Here is a 25,014-nt window from a genome sequence, read left to right as displayed (position 1 = left end):
CTCTTCAGTAAGGCCATTCTACTGCAAATGTTTGTCTATGGAGATTGCATGGCTGTGTTCTCGATTTTATACAGTTGTCAGCAATGGGGTGGCAGGTAGCCTAGTGGTTAGAGCGTTGGACTAGTAACCGAAAGGTTGCAAGATCGAATCCTGAGTTGACAAGGTAAAAATCTGTTGTTCTGAACAAGGCAGTTAACCCACTGTTCCTAGGCCGTCATTGAAAATAAGAATTTGTTCTTAACTGACTTGCCTAGTTAAATAAAGGTTAAAAAAATTAAAACAGTGTGGCTGAAATAGCCAAATCCACTAATTTGAATGGGTGTCTGCATACTTTTGTATATTTAGTGTATCTATCAATCTGGTGCTGCAAAAATATCTTTATAAAATGTGTTATGCTAAAATGTGGTTTCCTTGGTCTGTACTTTCCCTTCACAGAGCCAATGACTGCCTGTCTTTCTCTAGTACAGCAGCTTTATGACCGAAATGTCTGACATGACGGTTCTCATTGAAAATGGGATGGAGTGAAATAGGTTTCATGACAGCACGAAATGCCATTACCCATGTTCAACTGAATGTGCCATCTTCACTTTCTATTTGCGACTGTGAAGTAAATAGGGCTTAGACTGCCTTCTGGCCCATACGACCAAGGTGTAATGGGGTGCTCTTCTCATTATGAATACAGTGTAAATTAAAACTGTCTTATACAGTACAAATCACAACAAGATTCCCGACAGCATAGCCTAGTGGTTAGAGCGTTGGACTAGTAACTGAAAGGTTGCAAGAACAAATCCCCGACCTGACAAGGTACAAATCTGTCATTCTGCCCCTGAACAAGGCAGTTAACCCACTGTTCCTAGGCTGTCATGGAAAATAAGAATTTGTTCTTAACTGACTTGCCTAGCTAAATAAAGGTACAATTTAAAAAAAAATCTAGTTATTCTTATTGTGTTCTTTTTTATTATTACTTTTCATTTTAGTCTACTTGAAATATTTTCTTCTTCTTGAACTGCACTGTAGGTTAAGGGCTTGTAAGTAAGCATTTCACGGTAAAGTCTACACTTGTATTAGGCGCATGTGGAAAATACATTTTGATTTGATTTTACATAGCTAGGGATAACATGTCAATTTTTACAGTTGGACTTTTGCCTATGTAGATACATTGAAACAATGCACTCTATTTATTTAGACTATAAATACAAATGTTGCACAAATCCATTGAAAAAGTGGAAGAAGCTTAGGATGGTGGGGGTGGAGGTCATCTTGAGATCATCTTGGGACTTTTTGGGAGGAACAGCTCTATGATATTTTCCTCATCTATGATACTTCCGGGAGAGGGGATTTACGCATGCGCTACAGACGGCTATATCGGTCCTCTAATACAGGACAAGTAAAGGCCCATCGCACTACTTTCGTGGGGGGGAAATTCCCTAAATAAAATTATATCTATTTTTTATTCTAATTTTTCAGAGGGTGCTGATGGGTATACAGGTCTATAATCTCTACAGACTGTAACTGTAATGTGATGAGGTAATGAAAACGCTCCTTTATGGTAATCATGTTCTGCTCTTTTAGGGTGATATTAGATCAGAGAGGCTGTAAAACATACATTTGTATTTTTTCAGAGAGGCTGTAAGGGAGAAGGAACTTTCCAAGGTGATTGTGAGTGACAGAAACCCCAGTGGAGGGAGTGCCTGAGAATAACCTGGTTTTAGGTTTTGCTTTTAAACTATGAATAACTTTAGCTGGAAATAGACCAACACTTGTCGAGAAATTTACCAGCCACTTTCCCCTTGCCACTGTCAGCATTCTCTCAAACATCACTGTCTCCTAGTGGATAAAAGTATAATTTTAGCGTTTTCAGTCAACCCAGTACGTCGCGGCTGCTGTAGAGGGCAGAAGTACCGTTTTTTTTGCAGTTGTGTGTACTGTGTACAATGCATTGAAGGAAGAAACACTCCGGCTGAGGAAAATGGCCGATGTAGAGATGGATATCGCGTCTAGCAGAATGAATAACGGAAACGAGCACGTGTAAGACATTTTAGAAGATTAGACGACAATGCAACTTATTTGTAGTACTTTCACCCGATTCAGTGCTTTTGGCAAGTCGACGTTGTCGTAGGTGTATCTGTTTTCTGCAGCGTTGAAACAGTATCGGGCTAGCTAAATAGAGCTAGCCTGTTAACTCTTAGCTAGCCCAGTGTTCGAAAGGGTTTGCTGACATGTTTAAATGTTTTCTATAGCGAAACCATACTATAAACCAATCAAACCCGAGTGTCCTAACATGCAACTTAACATTGTAGTAAAGTCGCTAACTATCTGGCTAGCATTGCTTATTGCATACGTAGCTAAGAAGCTAACGTAGCAAGCTAGCCATTGTTTGCTACAGTAGCTTGCTAGCGCGTTAGCTAGCGGTCAGCTAGCTAGCTGACTTGGCGGTCAAGTCGGGAAGCAAGGATAGCTAGCAGTTACAGATTTTGTTTGCTGTGTTAAGTCATGTTTTGGACAATTCATGTTGTAGCTAGCCAAGTTACAAAAAAAATTGTTTGGTTTAAATGATAAATTTGACCAATCTTTGTACCTTAGGAAAGAAGATTTGGAGAGCCATGACAAGAGTGGGAGTGAGGAGGAGAGTGGTGAGAATTCAGAAGAAGAAGAGCGGGAGGAGAAAGAGGTCGGAGAGGGGGAAGCTGAAACTAACGGAGAAAAGACAGCGAAGCTGTCCAAACATCACAGCAGTGGCAGCAAACACAAGAAGAAGAAACACAAACACCGCAGCAAGCACAAAAAACACAAGCACACGTCCGAAGAGGACAAGGACCGAAAGCGCAAACATCGACACAAACACAAGAAACACAAACGTAAAGATGGCTCCTCTTCATCCGCCCCTGGCATCAACAGCGCCTCCAGCCAGAGAAAGACTCACATCTCCCCTTCATCTGACGACAAGGCCTTATTGGAGGAGTTGGAGAAACAGAGGGCCATGATTAAAGCTGAGCTGGACAGCCAGGTGATGGAGGGGGGTAAGGTGCAGTCAGGCATGGGCCTCATCCTACAGGGTTATAACTCTGGCTCTGAGGAGGGAGACGGAGAGGGCAGGGTCCGGAACGGGGAGCAGCGTCAGAAGGGCAGCATGGGGAAACCCCCCTCCCCCAGGGGTAGGAGTGGTAAAGCCAGACGGGACTCCACAGAAGCCAGCAAGTCCAGCTCTAAGCGCCACAGTCGGAGCAAGTCCAAGGAGAGGACAGGCAAGGAATCCAAGTCGGACAAAACAACCAAAGGCAGCAAAGATGTGGCCGCCAAAGGCCGTGGCCGCAGCAAATCAAAAGAGAGGAAGCGTTCCCAGAGCGGGGGCAGGTCCAAAGAGAGAAACAAGAAGTCTCCTTCCCCCTCCAGCAGGAGAGCAGAGCAGAGAAGCGGCCGCTCAGACAAACGCTCTTCGCCCCAGCCTGACGACAGACCAAACACGGAGCGTGGCAGCCGGAGGTCCAGATCACGGGAGCGTCCAGGGCGGTCGGAGTCAGAAAGAGAGCGAGACAAGAGGCCGACCAAGTCACCTTCCAAGGATGCTTCGTCAGGGAAAGAGAACCGCTCTCCCCACAGGCGAGGAGGAGGAGTGCCCATTAGCCCCTCGAGGAGACGCAGCACCTCCCCACGCCCCACCAGAGACTCCCAGCAGGCATCCGCTTCAGCCTCCACCTCCAAACAGGGCTCTCCTTCTAGATCAGCCAGGTCCCCAGCAAGGAGAGGCCGCAGTCGCTCCCCAGATGCCAGGAGGAGGGATGCTGACAGACAGGGCTCCTCACCACTCCGGTGTGTTTACTATGGATTAACCTGCAGTCCACCCCCTTATTGTCCTATACCAAACAACAGTAGTGGTCTGTACATGGCATGGGCAACTATTTGAGGGCACATACTGTTTTATGAAGGGGCATTAAGAATGTGCTGCTATCCACCGCTGATCTTCTAAACTTTATATTCTCTCCCACAGAAAGCGAATACGCCCAGAAGCAGGGCCAGGGGGTAGAGCGAGGTCACGGGAGACCAGCCCCAGAGGTGCTCCCCAACGTCGCAGGATGAGCCGCTCACCCTTCAGAAGAAGGTCCCCCTCGCCCTTCCGGAGACGGAGCAGGTCTCCAATGAGACGCAGGTGAGATGGGACAAGCTGAAACTTGTGGATGTGCTGGGCCAAATGAAATCTGCAGGGGCTTCTTCAAGCCTCCAGAAATTAAGATGATGCCTGTAAATAATTGCTTTTGCAAAAGCTAACATGCTGACCACACCGCTCGCGTCGCATGCACTGCAAAATAAATGTACACTTACATGTTATTCAATCATTGCACCCACACTGCTTGCGCGCGCCAACGAGCGTCTGCGTTGCAGAGCGCTAAAATAGAAGTCAGTTCTATTTGTGATGCTGAACGCGGTGCAAGTCCTGCCTCTCCCATCTCCTCATTAGTTTGTAGAAGCAGATACCTACGTGTCATCTTGTCATTGGTTATACACGCATGGGTGATTTCAAGATGAACTTCGGTCAGTATGTCGTGGTAATACACCTATGAAAGTTAGATGCCAATCGCCATATAAAGTCCAAAGAAGAAAAAGCCTGGAAGGAGGAGAGATGACTAGAAACGATTTGGTTAACTGTTTTACAGTTGAAGTCGGAAGTTTACATACACTAAACAAATTTTTCAACCACTCCACAAATTTCTTGTTAATTTTGCAAGTCGGTTAGGACATCTACCTTGTGCATGACTCAAGTAATTCTTCCAACAATTGTTTACAGACATTATTTCACTTATAATTAATTCACTGTATCACAATTCCAATGGGTCAGAAGTTTACATACACTAAGTTGACTGTGCCTTTAAACAGCTTGGAAAATTCCTGAAAATTGTCATGGCTTTAGAAGCTTCTGATAGGCTAATTGACATCATTTGAGTCAATTGGAGGTGTACCTGTGGATGTATTTCAAGGCCTACCTTAACTCAGTGTCTCTTTGCTTGACATCATGGGAAGATCAAAAGAAATCAACCGAGACCTCAGAAAAAATATTGTAGACTTCCACAAGTCTGGTTCATCCTTGGGGCAATTTCCAAATGCCTGAAGGTACCACGTTTTTCTGTACAATCAAGTATAAACACCATGGGACCACGCAGCCGCCATACCGCTCAGGAAGGAGACGCGTTCTGTCTCCTAGAGATGAACGTACTTTGGTGCGAAAAGTGCAAATCAATCCCAGAACAACAGCAAAGGACCTTGTGAAGATGCTGGAGGAAACAGGTACAAAAGTATCTATAGCCACAGTAAAACAAGTCCTGTATCGACAACCTGAAAGACCGCTCAGTAAGGAAGAAGCCACTGCTCCAAAACCGCCATAAAAAGCCAGACTACGCTTTGAAACTGCACATGGGGACAAAGATCGTACTTTTTGGAGAAATGTCCTCTGGTCTGATGAAACAAAAATGGAACTGTTTGGTCATAATGACCATCGTTATGTTTAGAGGAAAAAGGGGAAGGCTTGCAAGCCGTAGAACACCATCCCAACTGTGAAGCACGGGGGTGGCAGCATCATGTTGTTGAGGTGCTTTGCTGCGGGAGGGAGTGGTGCACTTCACAAAATAGTATGGCATCATGAGGTGGGGAAAACTATGTGGATATATTGAAGCAACATCTCAAGACATCAGTCAGGAAGTTAAAGCTTGGTCGCAAATGGGTCTTCCAAATGGACAATGACCCCAAGCATACTTCCAAAGTTGTGGTAAAATGGCTTAAGGACAACATAGTCAAGGTATTGGAGTGGCCATCAAAACCCTGACCTCATCCTATAGAAAATATGTGGGCAGAACTGAAAAAGTGTGCGAGCAAGGAGGCCTATAAACCTGACTCAGTTACACCAGCTCTGTCAGGAGGAATGGGCCAAAATTCACCAAAGTTAGTTATTGTGGGAAGCTTGAGGAAGGCTACCCAAAACGTTTGACCCAAGTTGAACAATTGAAAGGCAATGCTACCAAATACTAATTGAGTGTATGTAAACTTCTGACCCACTGGGAATGTGATGAAAGAAATAAAAGCTGAAATAAATCATTCTCTCTTCTATTATTCTGACATTTCACATTCTTAAAATAGTGGTGATCCTATCTGACCTAAAACAGGGATTTTTTTACTCTAATTAAATGTCAGGAATTGTGAAAAACTGAGTTTAAATGTATTTGGCTAAGGTGTATGTAAACGTCAACTGTATGTGTGGATTAATTGTTGGAGTAGAGGACCTTGTGCATTTCAGGTAAAATAATTCAACGTTTATATCCAAGGACAAATTAGCTAGCAACAGCAAGCTAGCGAAATAGGACAAATTAGCTTGTAACTGCAAGCTAGCTAGCTAAATTGCCATAAATGTTTAATGCTTTTCGACCTGTCCCCAAATTAATATAATTGGTTCAGAGTTTGTCTTGATATTTCAACCTGCGTGTCGTGATTGTGTTTGGTGTGGGGGGACAAAATCAATTTGCGCACGTTCGTTTTGGCTACGGTGTAGCCAAATGGGGATCCTAATAAAATACTAATAGTTTAATATTGCATTACATTTACAGATACTGGATCTGTGTAGCTAGTTACAATTATTGTCGTCAAATAGGCAGGCAATGCTGTCTGTTAAGTTAATGTTTTGAATATCCCTATTTTTCTGTTATTACGGGGCTATGACTCTGTTATTAGGGAGTCTGCGCAAGTGTCTCGGGATAGAGAACCCTGCCTGAGTGCAGTGGCAACTGTGTAGTGTGCTATTACGGTTTAGTAAACGTTGTTGAACTGGGACCATGTCCTTGTGTCATTTCCAGTTAACATTGGTAGTAGAGGATGGCTAATAACTACAATGTGCCACCTCGGTTCGACGAGAAGAGGTCGTATGAAAGATGGAAAAATTAACTTGGAATCTGGACACGGGTTACTAATCTGGACGAGAAAAAGCAAGCACTTGCGGTGGTATTATCGCTTGAGGGAAGAGCGAGAGATACAACACTGGAAATATCCGTTGAGGATTTGAACAAGGATGACAGTATGGGAACTTTGATTAGAGCACTGTTTCTTAACCTCTTGGGGCTAGGTGGGACGCTAGCGTGCCACCTGTGGTGCACTCCATCAACAGCAGGTGCATTTCAAGAGCGGCAAATTTGAATCCAAATAAATGTCAAAATTCAAATTTTTCAAAAATACAACTATGTTACACCATTTGAAAGATAAACATCTCCTTAATCTAACCACGTTTTACGATTTCAAAAAGGTTTTACGGCGAAAGCATAAATTTAGAGTATGTTAGGACAGTACATTTACAAGAGTTGTGTGTAATGTTTTGTCAAGTCAAAGACAGGGTCACCAAAACCATAAAACCAGCTAAAATGATACACTAACCTTTTACAATCTCCATCAGATGACACTCCTAGGACATTATGTTAGACAATGCATGCATTTTTAGTTCTATCAAGTTCATATTTATATACAAAAACAGCGTTTTACTATGGCATTGATGTTGAGGAAATCGTTTCCCTCCAATAACCGGCAGTCAAGTCAGCGTCAGAAATTAAATAATTAAAATTAGAAAACATTGTTAAAATATTATATTGTCATTTAAAGAATTATAGATTTACATCTTTTGAACGCAATCAACTTGCCAGATTTAAAAATAACCTTACTGGGAAATCACACTTTGCAATAATCTGAGCACTGTGCCCAGAAAAATACGCGTTGCGATACAGACTAGACGTCATGTTGGGGAGATCTAAAATCGAAAATACTATGTAAATAATCCATTACCTTTGATTCTCTTCATCAGATGTCACTTCCAGGTATCACAGGTCCATAACGAATGTAGTTTTGTTCAAAAAAGCTCATCATTTATGTCCAAAAATCTCCGTCTCGTTAGCACATGATGTAAGCCAGCCGGACTTCTCGTCATGAACGAGGGGAAAAAATATATTTCCGTTCGTTCAAACATGTCAAACGTTGTATAGCATAAATCATTAGGGCCTTTTTTAACCAGAACATGAATAATATTCAAGGTGGACGAATGCATAGCCTTTTATAACGTATTGGAACGAGGGTACCCAACATGAAGTAGCGCCAGGTGTCTAATGGGACATCACCGTTCCATGGCTCTTGTTCGGTCAGATCTCCCTCCAGAAGACTCAAAACACTTTGTAAAGGCTGGTGACATCTAGTGGAAGCAATAGGAAGTGCCAAAATATTCCTAAACCCCTGTGTTTTTCAATGGGATAGCTTTAAAGTCAATACAACACATCAGGTATCCACTTCCTGTCAGAAAATGTCTCAGGGTTTTGCCTGCCAAATGAGTTCTGTTATACTCACAGACACCATTCAAACAGTTTTGGAAACTTTAGAGTGTTTTCTATCCATATATAATAAGTATATGCATATTCTAGTTACTGGGTAGGATTAGTAACCAGATTAAATCGGGTACATTTTTTTTATCCAGACGTGCAAATGCTGCCCCCTAGACCCAACAGGTTAAAGAAGAGAAAGACCGTGCCTACGAGGCATATTCAAACTTTGACGGTGTTACGAAAGATATTTCGGTTGCAATGAAGGACTTCATAATTGATTTCGAACAGAGGTACAATTGGATGCGCAAGTACGACATGATTCTCCCAGATGCAGTGTTAGCTTTCAAGTTTCTAGATACTGTCTGGATGGTAGGGAGAAACAGTTGGCTTTGACTGCTTGTACTAGGCTGACTTTTGCATCAATGAGGTCGGCACAAAAAAGTTTTGGGGTGAAAAGACGTCTGTCGCGCCAATAACAGATGGAATGCAAGTGAGTGATGCAGCATATTACACTGAGCAGCAGAGAAAAGGTGCCAACAAGTCACATACTCAAGACAACCAGAAGAGGACGCCATTGCCCGGCACAAATCCACTAGTCAAATATGGAAGGACATCAAAATGTGCTATTTGTCAAAGCACTTACCATTGGCTTAAAGACTGTCCTTATAAAAATGAACAAGTTAAACTAACAGAGGGAAATGTAAACAGAGAGAAGTGTAACATTACACTGTTTTCAAACGAATCTGCTTCTGATACTGAGATCTTTATAGTTAAATCCTTAGGATTGTGATTGATACTGCATGTACACGTAGTGTGTGGTGCAAAATGGCTTGATACCTATGTCAGTGAACTAAATATGAAAGAAGTACAAAATATGATTGACACACCAAGCAACAGAGCTTTCAAATTTGGAGATGGGAGTATCGTCCAACCTACCAAAAGTTAAGATACCAGCAAAAATCGGTCAGACTAAGTGTCACCTTGAAACAGAGGTGGTCCCTACAGATATCCCCTTACTATTAAGCAAAGCTTCCCTCAAGAAGGCAGGGGCTGTACTAGACATAAAAAATGACAAGGCAGTGATGTTTAAACAACCAGTGACCCTTGAACTTACTACCTCAGGCCACTATTGTGTAAACATTTTAGACAGACATCACACAGAGTCCATGTAAAAATGAGATTCTGACAGTCACAGAGAGCATGAACACAAAGGAAGAACATGAACACAAAGGAAAAACTAAGTATTGTTAAATACATGGACAGAGAGAGTGGTATTCCACGTACAGCAAACGTCATTGGACGAGCAGGAAAAGCCAAAGGAAAACACCAGAACTGGTACAACTTGCAGTACTCTGAACCAGCTACCCTTTCTGGTACAACAGGGTCAGCTGATCTGTCACTTGTAGATAATCTCAGAATTGAACCAATGGAAAACCAAGAAAAACAATGACATTCAAAATGATGATGTACTTGAAACAAAGGACGTGTCATTTGACTCAGCTAAGCTAGATGAGATCAGTAATTGGAGGGAAAATGGAGTGTTTGAGGAAGTCAACGACATTGGCCAAAATGTGTCTCAACAAGGTGGGTGTGTACCCAAGAATCCTCAACTGGAATAGTGCCAAAAGCACGTCTAGTGGCTAGAGGTTTTGGGGCGCTGGCTGCTAAAGAACTCCCAAAAGACTCGCCGACATGTGCCTCAGAGTCACTCAGATTGCGGATGACAGTGATCTGCCAGAAAAAAATGGAACCTTCATTCCATAGACATCAAATCTGCATTTTTGCAGGGAACAGAGCTGTCAAGGGACATTTCCATCTGACCTCCGCCTGAAGCTAAGAGCGAAGGAACACTGTGGAAACTAAAAAAGTGTGTGTATGGCCTGGCAGATGCATCACTCTACTGGTACAACAAAGTCAAGGCAACAATGCTGAGTATAGGTGGAAACATGTCACAAGTGGATCCTGCAGTCTTCTATTGGCTTGATCAAGACTGCAATGTGACTGGAGTACTTGCCTGTCATGTTGATGACTTCATCTGGGGTGGCTCACAGACCTTTGCTACAACTGTGATTCCACACCTCAAAGCTGTTTTCCAGGTCGGCCGTGAGGAGCATGATCATTTTTGTTGGCATAGAGTTTATTACAGTTGATGGAACAATACTGATGCAACAGGAGACCTATATCAAGAATCTTCAACCTATCCACATGGATTCTTCAAGAGCCATACAAAGGAATTCCCCTCTGTGGAATTGAAGCTGATCAATTGAGGTCAAAGATGGGTCAAATTCTATGGGTTGCTAGACAGAGTAGACCTGATCTAATGTTTGATGGCTGCAACTTGGCATCCAACACAAAATACGCCACTGTACAAACCATTCATGAGGCAAACAAAGTTGTTCGTAAACTGAAATCGCAACAAGTGACTAAAGTTTCAGCATGTTGGAAAAGATGACTCTCTGAAACTAGTTGTCTTCAGTGATGCTTCCCTAGGGAACCTTACAAATAGATGGAGGCACACAAGGTGGACATCTAATCATGTTAAGGGGTGAAGGAGGAAGATTCTCATCTGTTGGCAGTCAAAAAGGATCAGAAGGGTTGTCCGACGCACACTTGCTGGAGAAATACTTGCTCTTGCGGATGGAATTGACAATGCCATCTTTCTTGCAACTCTGTTCTCAGAGCTTACCACTGGTGAGACAAAACGGCACATTCTACCTGTAGTTTGTGTCACTGACAACTACTTCTTAGTTGATGCTGTGAAGTCAACCAAGTCTGTCACAGAGAAAAGACTTCGTCTTGAGATTAGCAGCATCAAGGAACTTATTCAAACACAGAGAATCCAGCGGATTCTGTGGTCGACAAAGGAACAGCTTGCTGACTGTCTGACTAAAAAGGGAGCATCCAGTCTTGTGCTCATACAGGCTCACAGTAATGGAAAGTGGCAGCTTGAGTAATACAAATAAAAACTTTGTCTCACAACCAAATTGTAATGGGGGACTTGAATAATACTTGGACATTTTAATTATGTTGTTGATGTTTTGTCTTAAAAAAAAAAGTGTGAGATTGTGAAGTTCATGTTTTTAAGTATCCCTATATTTTTGTTATTACGGGGCTATCACTCTGTTATTAGTGCGCCTGCGCAGGAGTCTCGGGGTAGATGAACCTGGCCTGAGTGCAATGGCAAACATGTAGTGTGCTAATACGGTTTAGTAAACGTTGTTGAACTAGAACATTGTCGTTGTGTCATTTCGAGTTAACACTGTCATGGTAGTGGTAAGATGGTTTCCTTACAGTTTGTCTGGTTCTAGTGATGAAGCTTTGGTGATGACAGAGTATGAGGCTCATAGGCCAAGGTTGTTTAAATATTTCCTATGTTGTGTGCTGCAGGTCGCCGGAGAGAGACAGATACGGCCGTCTCAGACAGTACGGCCGGCGCTCTAACTCCCGGGACCGGGACAGGAGGAGGAGACATGGCCGGGACGAGGACAAGTTCAAGGGCAGCCTCTCTGAGGGCATGAAGGCCGACAAGGAGTCCTCCGAGGAGGAAGTGTGAGTAGAGGGTGAACACCCACACACACAGACAAATGCTACACTCTGCAATATGGTAATTCTCTGGCTGATTGTGTGTTTTTGTAAGTGGGTTTATTTTGTTACCAGGCTTGAGGACTTTGACGGTGAGGAGGTGGACGAAGAGGCGATCATAGAGCAGCGCCGGCAGCAGCGCCTGGCTATCGTCCAGGTCAGTTCCCTGTCCCTCATCCAGGGCTCCAGACTAACATTTCCCCCTGGTGGCACTGGTGCCAGAAACTTTTTCAGTTTGTGGCACCAGCCCATGATTTGGTGTGGCGTCACGCAATTGAAATAAGAGTAATAACTTATAAAGTAATTCACAGTGCTTTATTAAGAGGTCTAATAGACTACTTAGATGGTATTAGAGAAATAAGTTGTTTCATCTAACGCATTCATGCAGGAATGCATGAATCGAGATATTTTGATGTGCAACCTAATCCAGTGATTTTCATGAGTTATATTTTACTGTTAAAACAGAACTCCAGAATTGGATTTTGTTCAACAGAGATGTATTTGACTACGTAGACTCATTTATTTGGTGCTAAATGACCACCTAATAAATGGAAACTCAAACGCATTAGCTAGATTGCTAACTCTAAACATAATTGGTGTCCACGGGCCCATAAAAATTTGTAGTCAACTAATTTCTCATTTACAGGCCTTCAATTTTAAAATGTCTTAAATTCAGTTTGCAGAGGTCTTAAAAAATGTGACGGAGATGACTTCAGTGTTTCCGTTATATTGTGCCGGTGCTGCTTATTTGTTCCACCACGGCAGAAAAAACATCAAATAATACTTGAGACCCACTTTCTAGGTTTTCGAGCGCTATCCAGCCATGTGCACATTAGGGCTGACCCCATTTAGTTGACTGTTTGGTCGATTAGGCTGTTGGTGTACCGATTAATTTTTCAATCAAATCAAACTTTATTTATCACATGCGCCGAACATAACAAGTGTAGACCTTACTGTGAAATGCTTACTTACAAGCCCTTATCCAACAGTGCAGTTCAAGAAGAGTTAAGAAAATATTTACCAAATAAACTAAAGTAACACAATAACGTGGCTATGTACAGGGTACCAGTACAGAGTAGGGGTGAAGTGACTATACATAGATAATAAACAGCGAGTAGCAGCAGTGTACAAAACAAATGGGGGGGGTCGTCAATGTAATAGTCCAGTTGCCATTTGAGTAATTGTTCAGCAGTCTTATGGCTTGGGGGTAGAAGCTGTTAAGGAGCCTTTTTGGTCCTAGACTTGGCCTTCTGGTACCGCTTGCCGTGCAGTAGCAGAGAAAAGTCTTATGACTTGGGTGACTCGAGTCTCTGAGAAATTTATGGGCTTTCATCTGACACTGCCTATTATATAGGTCCTGGATTACAGGAAGCTTGTCCCCAGTGATGTACTGTAATTTCCGGACTATTGAGCGCACCTGAATATAAGCCGCACCCACTGAATTTAAATGTTTTATTTATTTTGAACATAAATAAGCCGCACATGTCTATAAGCCGCAGGTGCCTACCGGTACATTGAAACAAATGAACTTTACACAGGCTTTAACGAAACACGGCTTGTAACAAAAATAAATAGGCTTTAACGAAACACGGCTTGTAACAAAAATAAATAGGCTTTAACGAAGCACGGCTTGTAATAAAAAAGAAAAAATTTAGCAGTAAGCTTTAGTTGTCAATTCCTCACGCTGCTGTTTCCAACGTCTTATCATCGACTCATTAAGACCAAGCTCCCGTGCAGCAGCTCTATTTCCTTTTCCAACAGCCAGATCAATCGCCTTCAACTTGAAAGCTCCATCATATGCATTTCTCCGTGTCTTTGCCATGATGAGGGTGACAAAATGACTACCGTAATCAGAATGATGGGAAGTTTGAGAGCGCTCGATTTAATCTAAACAGTAAACAGAAAAGTTGTTTGACCTTAAACCCGTTCGGCAATTTCATTGGTCTAATGAAAGCTTCATGCCGCCAAAAAACTGAGCACGTAACAGAATGTGTTTTTTTTGGGGGGGGGGAATTGAAAGTGGGAAAAATCCATATATTAGCCGCGTCATTGTTTAAGCCGCGAGGTTCAAAGCGTGGGAAAAAAGTTGCGGCTTATAGTCCTGGAAATTACGGTACTGGGCCGTACGCACTACCCTCTAGCGTTTTACGGTCGGATGCTAAGCAGTTGCCATACCAAGCGGTGATGCAGCCAGTCAAGATGCTCTCAATGGTGAAGCTGTTGAGCTATTTGAGGATCTCAGGGCCAATTCCAAATATTTTCAGCCTCCTGAGGGGAAGAGGTGTTGTCGTGCCCTCTTCATGACTGTGTTGGTGTGATTGGACCATGATGGCTCCTTAGTGATGTGGACATCGAGGAACTTGAAGCTCTCGACCTGCTCCACTACAGCCCAGTTGATGTGAATGGGGGCATGCTCGGCTCTGTTTCCTGTAGTCCACGATCAGCTCCTTTATCATGCTGACGTTGAGAGAGAGAGAGAGAGAGAGAGAGAGGTCTCTGACCTCCCTATAGACTGTCTCATCATCGTTGGTGATCAGGCCTACCACCGTCATGTGGTCTGCAAACTTAATGATGGTGTTGTAGTCGTGTGCGGCCAGGCAGTTGTGGGTGAACGGAGTACAGGAGGGGACTTAGCACACACCCCTGAAGGTCCCCCATGTTGAGGGTCAGCGTTGCGAATGTGTTGCTGCCTACCCTCACCACCTGGGGTCGGCCCGTCAGGAAGGCCAGGATCCAGTTGCAGAGGGAAGTGTTTAGTTCCAGGGTCCTTAGCTTAGTGATCTTGGAGGGCACAATGGTGTTTAACACTGAGCTGTAATCAGTGAACAGCATTCTCACGTAGGTGTACCTTTTTGTCCAGGTGGGAAAGGGCAGTATGGAATGCAATAGATTGTCGTCTGTTGGGGCAGTATGTGAATTGGAGTGGGTCCAGGGCGATAGTCATTTAGAAAGTTTACCTTGGCGTTCTTGGGCACAGGGACTATGGTAGTCTGCTTGAAACATGTAGGCTTTACAGACTGGGTCAGGAAGAGGTTGAAAATGTTGGTGAAGACACTTGCCAGCTGGTCAGCGCATTCTATGAGTACACATCCTGGTAAGCCGCCTGGCCCTGCGGCCTTGTGAATGTTCACCTGTTTAAAGGTCTATGGACAGCGGGATTACACAGTCGTCCAGAACAGCTGGTGCTCTCATACATGGTTCAGTGTTGCTTGCCTCGAAGCGAGCATAGAAGGCATTTAGCTCATCTGGTAGGCTTGCGTCACGGGGCTGCTCGTGGCTGGGTTCTCCTTTGTAATCCATGATAGTTTGCAAGACCGGTGTAGTAGGGTTTGATCTTAGTCCACTATTGATGGTTCGTTGGATGGCGTAGCAGAATTTTTTTTATAAGTGTCAGGATTTGTATCCCGCTCCTTGAAAGCGGCAGCTCTAGCCAGCTCTAGTCCGGAACCTGCTGGTTTTCTGTTCTACATGACAACTAATTGCACCGACCTGATGTCCCAGGTCTTAGTCAGTCCCTGATTAGAGGGAACATTGAAAAAACGCAATGTAATTGGCTCCGAGGTCCAGAGTTGAGTTTGAAGGGCCGAGGCCAATATGCACTCACAAAATCATGCAGGCAAATTAATCTCTAAAGAGCCAAAAATGTATCTGATTACTCTGGATCGTATTATGACACATCAAAATTTCCATCATGCATTCTCTGAACATGTTGGATGAAATAGCTAACTTCATTCATGTCTGCCTTGGCAGTGAAAAGAGTCAGTCTAGAGCCCTCCCGTTTAGCTGACTTGCGTCAAAGTATAGTCATTTGATACCTGATTTACTGAATGAGGGAAATATTTTGAGACTTTTTGGTTGTAGGCTAATGTTCTAATGTAATAGCATAGCACCTCGAAGAGAGCTACTGGGTGTATATGCTTCTGTTCCAGCCCTACTCTAACACACCAGATTCTACAAATCAACTGCTCAACAGGATGAGTTTTATACAGTAACAGTGCTGTATATTTGACTTCATGTAACCTGCAGATACCCTGATTAATCTAATCTTTACAGGAATGAGGATAATGTTTGATTGTTTGACGAAATCGTGGTTTTAGAGCCTTAAAAATAAAATTGCTTTTGGAGTGAGGTGACCATGTAGAATGGGCAGCTCGCACAGATGCGGCCAAATACAAGTCGCAAAATGAGACTAAATGGTTAAGTCTTGAGCCCTGATCATCACATCTGCTGTTGCCTTTTCATTATTGAAATTGACCCACGTCGAAATATATCTTCTTTTTCCTTAATTCCATTGTTGTGACCACTCTATACCTGGCACTACCTCTCTCTCTCTCCCTGTGCAGAAGTACCGTGGTGGCAACGAGGACAGCATGGCGTCCATGGCGTCGGAGCCCAGCAGCCCGCAGAGCAGCACGCGGAGCCGCTCGCCCTCGCCAGACGACATCCTGGAGCGTGTGGCGGCCGACGTCAAGGAGTACGAGCTGGAGAACCTGGACACGTTTGAGGAGAACATCAAGGCCAAGCAAGGCCTCATCACGCAGGAGAAGGACGGTGAGTAAAGGGATTCAGGCTGGGAGAAAAGAAAGTAGTGCACTATATAGGGAATAGGGTGCCATTTGGTCTGCTCTATATTGTCGTCTCAAGATATTCCATAGCTGATATGCAATGTACAATCTGGGTGGGTCATCTTGGTGATAACTCTTTGTTTTTAGTTTATTTTGAAGGTTACAGGTGTTCTTTATTAATACAGGTTGTTTGCTGAATGTGCCCGCATTAGCTGTAACTGTGGCCGTGTCTAGACTTGACAGTTCATACAGCTTTAGTATTCTGATCATAGAGTTCTGATCATGGAATGCATCTTCAACTATATTTTAAATGTGCGTACCGTGTCCACAGTGTATCTGGATTCCCTTTTCCCGCAGTATATTCAAATTCCTGTATGCATTCTACGAACGGTGGAATAGTCTAAATACGATAACAACACAACAAAAACTGATGACAGTAGCTAACTAGCCAGCTAACCTCTCGCTAGCTAGCAATCAACGCTAAAGGGATTACAAATGGGTTGATTTAACTTTAGCCAACTTTTTGTATTTATTTATTGGCTAGCCTTTATGAGGTAGCTAACGCATTCCTCTCACACTAGGAACGTATTTCCTCCAACTTTGTAATGAAAAGGTGCCTCGGTCCCAAAACTTGTGTTTTCTGGAGACTTGTGGAAGGATTGTTGATGACGTTGCCCACTGTATGCTCTTTCGATAGCCTGATTGCATATAGACTGAGGAGAAATCCACACACAATGTATCCCAGACCACCTCCCTGACCATCTGGTCAGCCAGATCTGAACAAAATCGGACCCGCAAAACACCAGTCTCAACATCAACAGTGAAGAGGCGACTCCGGGAGGCTGGCCTTCTAGGCAGAGTTGCAAAGAAAAAGCCATATCTCAAACTGGCCAATGATGTCCAGTGTCTGTGTTCTTTTGCCCAGTGTCTGTGTTCTTTTGCCCAGTGTCTGTGTTCTTTTGCCCAGTGTCTGTGTTCTTTTGCCCAGTGTCTGTGTTCTTTTGCCCAGTGTCTGTGTTCTTTTGCCCATCTTAATCTTTTATTTTTATTGGCCAGTCTGAGATATGTCTTTTTCTTTGCAATTCTGCCTAGAAGGCCTGCATCCCGGAGTCGCCTCTTCACTGTTGACGTTGAGACTGCAGTTTTGCTGGTACTATTTAATGAAGCTGCCAGTTGAGGACTTGTGAGGCGTCTGTTTCTCAAACTAGACACTCTAATGTACTTGTCCTCTTGCTCATTTGTGCACCGGGGCCTCCCACTCCACTTTCTATTCTGGTTAGAGCCAGTTTGTGCTGCTCTGTGAAGGGAGTAGTACACAGCGTTGTACGAGATCTTCAGTTTCTTGGTAATTTCTCGCATGGAATAGCCTTAATTTCTCAGAACAAGAATAGACTGACGAGTTTTAGAAGAAAGGTCTTTGTTTCTAGTCATTTTGACCCTGTAATCGAACCCACAAATGCTGATGATCCAGATACTCAACTAGTCTAAAGGCCAGTTTTATTGCTTCTTTAATCAGAACAACAGTTTTCAACTGTGCAAACATAATTGCTAAAGGGTTTTCTAATAATCAATTAGCCTTTTAAAATTATGAACTTGGATTAGCTAACAGAACGTGCCATTGGAACACAGGAGTGATGGTTGCTGATAATGGGCCTCTGTACGCCTATGTAGATATTCCATAAAAAATGAGCCGTTTCCAGCTACAATAGTAATTTACAACTTTAACAATGTCTACACTGTATTTCTAAACAATTTTATGTTATTTTAATGGACAAAAAATGTGCTTTTCAAAAACAAGGACATTTCTAAGTGACCCCAAACGTTTTAATGGTAGTGTAACTATTCAGACCCTTTACTCAGTACTTTGTCGAAGCATCTTTGGCAGCAATTACAGCCTCGAGTCTTCTTGGGTATACGGTACAAGCTTGGCACACCTGTATTTTGGGACTTTCTCCCATTCTCTGCAGATCCTCTCAAGCTGTCAGGTTAGATGAGTGTCGCTGCACAGCTATTTTCAGGTCTCTCCAGAGATGTTCGATCAGGTTCAAGTCCAGGCTCTGGCTTGGCCACTCAAGGACATTCAGAGACTTGTCCTGAAGCCACTCCTGTGTTGTCTTGGCTGTGTGCTTAGGTTCATTGTCCTGTTGGAAGGTGAACCTTTGCCCCAGTCTGAGGTCCTGAGCGCTCTGGAGCAGATTTTCATCAAGGATCTCTGTACTTTGCTCCGTTCATCTTTCCCTCAATCCTGACTAGTCTCCCTGCCGCTGAAAAACATCCCCACAGCATGATACCACCACCATGCTTCATCGTAGGGATGATGCCAGGTTTCCTCCAAACGTGAGGCTTGGCATTCAGGCTGAATAATTAAATCTTTGTATCTTCAGACCAGAGAATCTTGTTTCTCATGGTCTGAGTCCTTTAGGTGCCTTTTGGAAAACTCCAAGCGGGCTGTCGTGCCTTTTACTGAGGAGTTGCTTCTGTCTGGCTACTCAACCATAAACGCCTGATTGGTGGAGTGTTGCAGAGATTTGTGTCCTGGATGTTCTCCCATCTCCTCAGAGGAACTCTTGAGCTCTGTCAGAGTGACCATCGGTTTCTTGATCACCTCCCTGACCATGCTCTTCTGCCCCGATTGCTCCGTTTGGCCGGGCGGCCAGCTCTAGGAAGAGTGTTGGTTCCAAACTTCATCCATTTAAGAATGGAGGCCACTGTGTTCTTGGGGACCATCAATGTTGCAGAAATGTTTTGTGCCTCAACATAATCCTGTTTTCGGAGCTCTACGGACAATTCCTTTGATCTCGTGGCTTGATTTTTGCTCTGACATGCACTGTCAACTGTGGGACCTTACATAGACGTGTGCCTTTCCAAATCATGTCCAATCATTTGAATTTACCACAGGTGGACTCCACTCAAGTTGTAGAAACATCTCAAGGATGGTCAATGGAAACAGGATGCACCTGATCTCAATTTTGAGTCTCATAGCAAAGGGTCTGAATACATATGTAAATAAGCTATTTCTCCTTTTTTATTTTGTAATCATTAGCAAAAATGGCAAACCTGTTTTTTGCCATTATGGGGTATTGTGTGTAGATTGAGGATTTTTTCAAATCCATTTTAGAATAAGGTTGTAACGAAAAGGGGTAAGTGTCAAGCGTAGACACCGCCTTTGTGGTAGACTGGGCTGTGTAATCTCATGATTCTTCCCTTCCCTTACTCCAGGGCCCCTCTCTTATAAGGTGTGCTGGCATTGACAGGGGATACAGCGCAATGGCTCTCTCGTTTGACACCTTTGTCTCGTGTGGGAGAAAGTTGCAATGTGGTGACGTTACACATATGACATACATTGACCAAATGCAGAGTTGTAAATTAGTCTTTGGTTCCCCAGTGGTCATTCATTTCATGTCATATTTTTGGGCCATAACATGTGCCAGTTGAAGCATGTTTCCTTTAAGTGTACTAAATCTCTCGTTTCCTCCCTCTGTCTGTCAGGACCCAAAAAGCCCTCGGCCCCTGATATGTTTACGGAGTCGGACGTCATGTTTGAAGCAGCCATTGATGTAAGTCTTACAGGAGCCTCACTCCCCTCCACTGATCTCCAGCCATGTTTATATCTCTGATCTTTAGAGTGCTACTCTGGAGTAAACATGCAAGCCCATCTTCTGAGTGATCTGTCTGTGGCAGTAGTTCATTATGCGAGTGTGGTTGAATGTTTGGTCATGTTGGTCTACACAGAGTGCCAGGATGAGAGCAGCAGGTGTTGGGGGGAAGGACTTCAAAGAGAACCCCAACCTCCGGGACAACTGGACCGACGCAGAGGGTTACTACCGTAAGTGCCCTTGACTGGACACACTGTTACAAATGTTACTGCCATTCACGAATTCATCAAAGAAAGGCTGCTGAGCTTTTCGCTCTCTCAACTATCCATGTTTACAAACAGTCCATGTAGTCTTAGTATTCCGCTGTGTATGAGTGCAGTCCTTTTGATTTAACTATTGGTTAATAGTGTTATTTGAGGCCTAGTAACTGGAAATCTCATTGAGGAAATAGCCTTTCTAAACAGACTTTCTAAACATGCCCTCGTGTCTATCCTACTGTGTGTTAGGCGTGAACATCGGGGAGACGCTGGACAAGCGCTACGACGTGTACGGCTACACAGGCCAGGGAATGTTCAGCAACGTGATCAGGGGCAGGGACACGGCCCGCGCCGGACAGGATGTGGCCGTCAAGATCATCCGCAACAACGAGCTCATGTAGGTCCTCGGGCAGGCAGTCTCAGGACTCAAATGGCACCCCGTTCCCTGTATAGTGCACTACTTTTGACCAGGACTCTGGTCAAAAGTAGTGCACTATGAAGGTATGTAAGGTGAACGTGCTAATTAGTCGCTGCGGAGAAGAGTGTCTGTTAAAGGACTAATGGAGCCATTTGGGACGCATCCTGGTTCACTGATGGTTAGGGGAACATATTGCCTTCGCCACCCATACATTTGAATGTGCCCTTTCATTAGAAGTATTCTAGCTATGTCTATGTGGATCGTCCAGGGCTTTTTTTGGAAAATATATATTTTCCTCAATAGAACCTACCTGGATAAATAAACCAATAGATGCTGACCTTGCTGATTTTGTGTTTTGGGTCTCCAGGCAGAAGACTGGCCTGAAGGAGCTGGAGTTCCTCAAGAGGCTCAACGACGCCGACCCAGATGACAAGTTCCACTGCTTGCGCCTCTTCAGACACTTCTACCACAAGCAGCACCTGTGTCTGGTGTTCGAGCCCCTCAGGTACTAACTGGGAGACTACCACTACTGCACTGTGGGAAATGGCAACTTATTCCCTTTACTACTGCTCAACATTTGTGCACTATAGGGTGTCATTTCAGACGCACCCCATGTCCTCAGTGGAAGGATACACCGTGATGTGTTTGTCATCTAGCACACTTCTTCACTGGCTCTAACTCATGTCTCTCTGTGAAATCTGTCTCTCAGTATGAACCTGCGCGAGGTGCTGAAGAAGTACGGTAAGGACGTGGGCCTTCACATCAAGGCTGTCCGCTCCTACACCCAGCAGCTCTTCCTGGCACTCAAACTCCTCAAACGTTGCAGCATCCTCCACGCTGACATCAAGCCTGACAACATCCTGGTACGAGGCCCATGCTATCATTATCATCACATGACTGTTACAACTGCACTGAGGCCGGGTCATGTTCAAAGGCACAAAATGGAAGAAAGAGGACTGAAACTGGGAGAGACTACCTGGATTTGTCCAATAAAAACCACTTGTTTTCGCTTTGCGTTGAAAAATGTATTGAAGCGTTTTGCGATACTGTGCCGTAATAAGACCATGGCCTGATAGTCCCATCTAACAGTGTCTGTTTCTCTTGTCTCTCCCCTACAAGGTGAACGAGTCGAAGACCATCTTGAAACTCTGCGATTTTGGCTCGGCGTCCCACGTGGCAGACAACGACATCACGCCGTACCTCGTCAGCAGATTCTACAGAGCTCCAGAAATCAGTACATTTTAATTTGAGATTGTTTGCTTATAATGGTTTAGCTGTAATAGAGCTCTCTGTAGTCCCTGCTTGGATCACAGTCCTCATGATGTCTCTCTGTCATAGTCATTGGGAAGCCGTACGATTACAGCATAGACATGTGGTCAGTGGGCTGCACGCTGTACGAACTCTACACCGGCAAGATCCTTTTCCCCGGCTCCTCCAACAACCACATGATCAAACTGGCCATGGACCTCAAGGGCAAGATGCCCAACAAGGTAAACTGTCCACATTACTGGACCTGGCGGGTCTCTGTCTGTCTGTCTGTCTGTCTGTCTGTCTGTCTGTCTGTCTGTCTGTCTCTGTTAGATTTTGACAGGAAGTCATAACCTGGGGCATTGTACACTGTGCTGTAGCATACAGATGACGTAATGGTTATTTTGTTCTCAGATGATCCGGAAAGGCCTGTTCAAAGACCAGCACTTTGATCAGAACCTCAACTTCCTCTACATTGAAGTAGACAAAGTGACCGAAAGGGTTCGTATATGTTCTACTTTTCACCTGCTAAGAAATGGGTTAAAAACAGTTTCCCTGATTCTATCTTGAGTTTGTGGTTCAAGCGTAAGTAAGTCACTTGCTAGATTTGCTGGGCTAGTCATGAAGGCTCATTCAGATGCTTCATATTTTTTGAAGAGTTTCTCACTGTGGTCCTCTGTAGCTCAGTTGGTAGTGCATGGCTCTAGGATACTGGGTTTGAACCCCGGGATCACCTGTATGTAAAATGTTTGCTATATATATTATTTTCGTATGTATTTTTTCCTCCACCCACTCCTTCTCCATCCTCACCCAACCTCCCTCCGCACACCACAGGAGAAGGTAACAGTGATGAGCACCATCAACCCCACCAAGGACCTGCTGTGTGACATGGTTGGTGGCCAGCGGCTGCCTGAGGAGCAGAGGAAGAAGGTCCTGGTCCTAAAAGACCTGATCGACGGCACGCTGATGCTGGACCCAGCCAAACGCATCAGCATCAACCAGGCCCTGCAGCACCCCTTCATCCAGGAGAAGATCTGAACTCAGACCTGCCCAACCATCAACCAGGCGAAGATCTGAACTCAGACCATCCCAACCATCAGCCAGGCCCTGCAGCACCCCCTTCATCCAGGAGAAGATCTGACCTCAAACCAGCCCAACCCTCAACCAGCCCAACCATCAACCAGACCAGCCTTGCCAGGTAGAAATACAAGACCAGACGCCCCATTGAGAATGTTATGGATAAATTGTTTCCCCTATTTTGATTATGATGGGTACGATAACCTGGTATGTTTTAATTGTAAATAAGTAAAATAGACATTCATGAAGAAGAAAAAAGAATTTTGATTTATCATCATAAACCCCACCCCCCTCCGGCGGTGATGCAGCAGTTATGGACTATTTCTATTTAACTGGCATTGAAGTGAATGACATTAAAATAATAAAATTCTTGTAAACATGTCTAATGCATTGTCCAAGTACCTGAGTGTAGGTCGGTTTAGAAATGTGTGTTGTGTACTAGTCGCATCAAGGAGATGCATCATCTTCAACTGTTAAATTTTTAATGATCACCAACATTGCTCATTCTGCGACGGTGCATGCTTTTGAATGTGCACCCCCTTCGTTGTGCTCTAGATGTGTCTAGCGTAAGCCTGTGTACTGTTAATGCTCTCTGTAACCAGGTTTCCAGCCAATCTTTTTATGCGAGGAAAGTACACGTTGGATACAAAATGTCAAGACGGGCCTGATGGAAACGGCACATTTGTTGGTAAACTTTCCAAAATGTCGGCAAAATAAACACACTAGACAGGGTGGGATATTTTGGTCGGTAAAATTCATTACGTGAGAAATGGCAGAAAAGTTTTATTTTTTTTGTTCAGTTTTTCTTCTCACAAATATTGATATAATAACCAGTCACGCAATGATTGTCCTCCCACTACGACTCGAGAAAGCATGCAGTTAATTAGGCTACAGATAAAAATAAGTTACGGTGAACTTCATAGGGGGGTGAAAGTGCACGGTGACGACCTTGATGCTCCTTTCCTAATAAATATAATTGAGGGTCTTATTCTGGTGACATGATGATTGATGCTTGACTGCCGTTTGACAAATACAAATAATCTCACTTTTATCCATAATAATCTCATCATGTAGGTAGCCTACCCGCACTGTATCTGCAAGCTGTTGGCTAGAGCACACGTACTAGACCAGAGCGGGCACATTCACTATATAACGCAACATTTGTTGTGCCGAAAACCATCAGTGGAGTTGACAATGTGATGGAAACCAATTTAACTTATTCTGTACATTTAAATGAACTGCGCTACATCACGCTCAGCCTTTTATCTGGAACAAGTCATTTTGATGGAAATATCTCTGGTGGGGAATATTGTTTTTGTGGATTTTAGAATATTCACCAATTGGATGGTAACCTAGTGTGTGTGCGTAGCAGCATTGATGTCCCACATGATGGCATCACAATCCCCATTTCACAGGTCCCAGGCCTGTGCTTAAGGAATGGACTCAACAGTAGCACTGTACTCCCCTCAAACAATAAGACCGTTCCATTTCAAGGTCGGTCATTGTGTTATTTTACAGAACAGAGCAGCCCCACTGACTCCAACGGTTTGACATATTTCCTCCTCTCTGACACGGTCCTGGCTGTAGGCTCTCAGATTTAAGTGCCTCCTGTATGAGCCTTGTGTGTAGAACACAGAACAATGCCGGCCTGTGGAAGTCACCACCACCTCATTCTCCTCCCATGTTGTATATATTCCATTGTTGCCACTGTCTTTCTCCATGTTAAAGATTTATGTTTGATTTGTTTCTTTTCTCATTGAGGAAAAAAATCTTGTGATTTTAAGCAAAGAACTGAGATGTGAAAAGAGCACCTTCAGTGCACCACCACTTTTAGTAATAAAATATTTCCTATTCAATATTGTTTTTGCGCCTCTGTTCTCAAGTAAAATACAATGCATGTACACCAGTGTAATTTCTTTATCTATTTCCTGAATT

At 43.8% G+C, this 25,014-nt stretch overlaps 1 protein-coding gene and 1 pseudogene across 1 annotated transcript; both read left to right on the top strand.

Annotated features, from left to right (window-relative positions):
* Positions 1-1,857: 1,857 nt before the first annotated feature.
* On the top strand, positions 1,858-24,935 carry LOC106590191 (serine/threonine-protein kinase PRP4 homolog). The gene is made up of 15 exons (XM_014180929.2): positions 1,858-2,028; positions 2,584-3,810; positions 3,989-4,147; positions 11,724-11,885; positions 11,994-12,075; positions 16,262-16,469; positions 19,973-20,040; positions 20,216-20,309; positions 20,586-20,733; positions 21,122-21,259; positions 21,464-21,617; positions 21,874-21,988; positions 22,093-22,244; positions 22,417-22,503; positions 22,837-24,935. Exons 1-15 carry the CDS (start codon positions 1,970-1,972, stop codon positions 23,038-23,040), a joined length of 3,057 nt encoding a protein of 1,018 aa, XP_014036404.1. The 5' UTR covers positions 1,858-1,969; the 3' UTR covers positions 23,041-24,935.
* LOC123731568 (uncharacterized) lies at positions 19,683-19,771 on the top strand (annotated as a pseudogene).
* Positions 24,936-25,014: the final 79 nt, after the last annotated feature.

This window comes from Salmo salar, chromosome ssa29 (assembly GCF_905237065.1).
Source record: "Salmo salar chromosome ssa29, Ssal_v3.1, whole genome shotgun sequence".
NCBI classification, from domain to species: domain Eukaryota; kingdom Metazoa; phylum Chordata; class Actinopteri; order Salmoniformes; family Salmonidae; genus Salmo; species Salmo salar.
The sequence above is the reverse complement of the archived record's forward strand: the minus strand, read 5'-3'. Positions and strand labels throughout refer to the sequence as shown.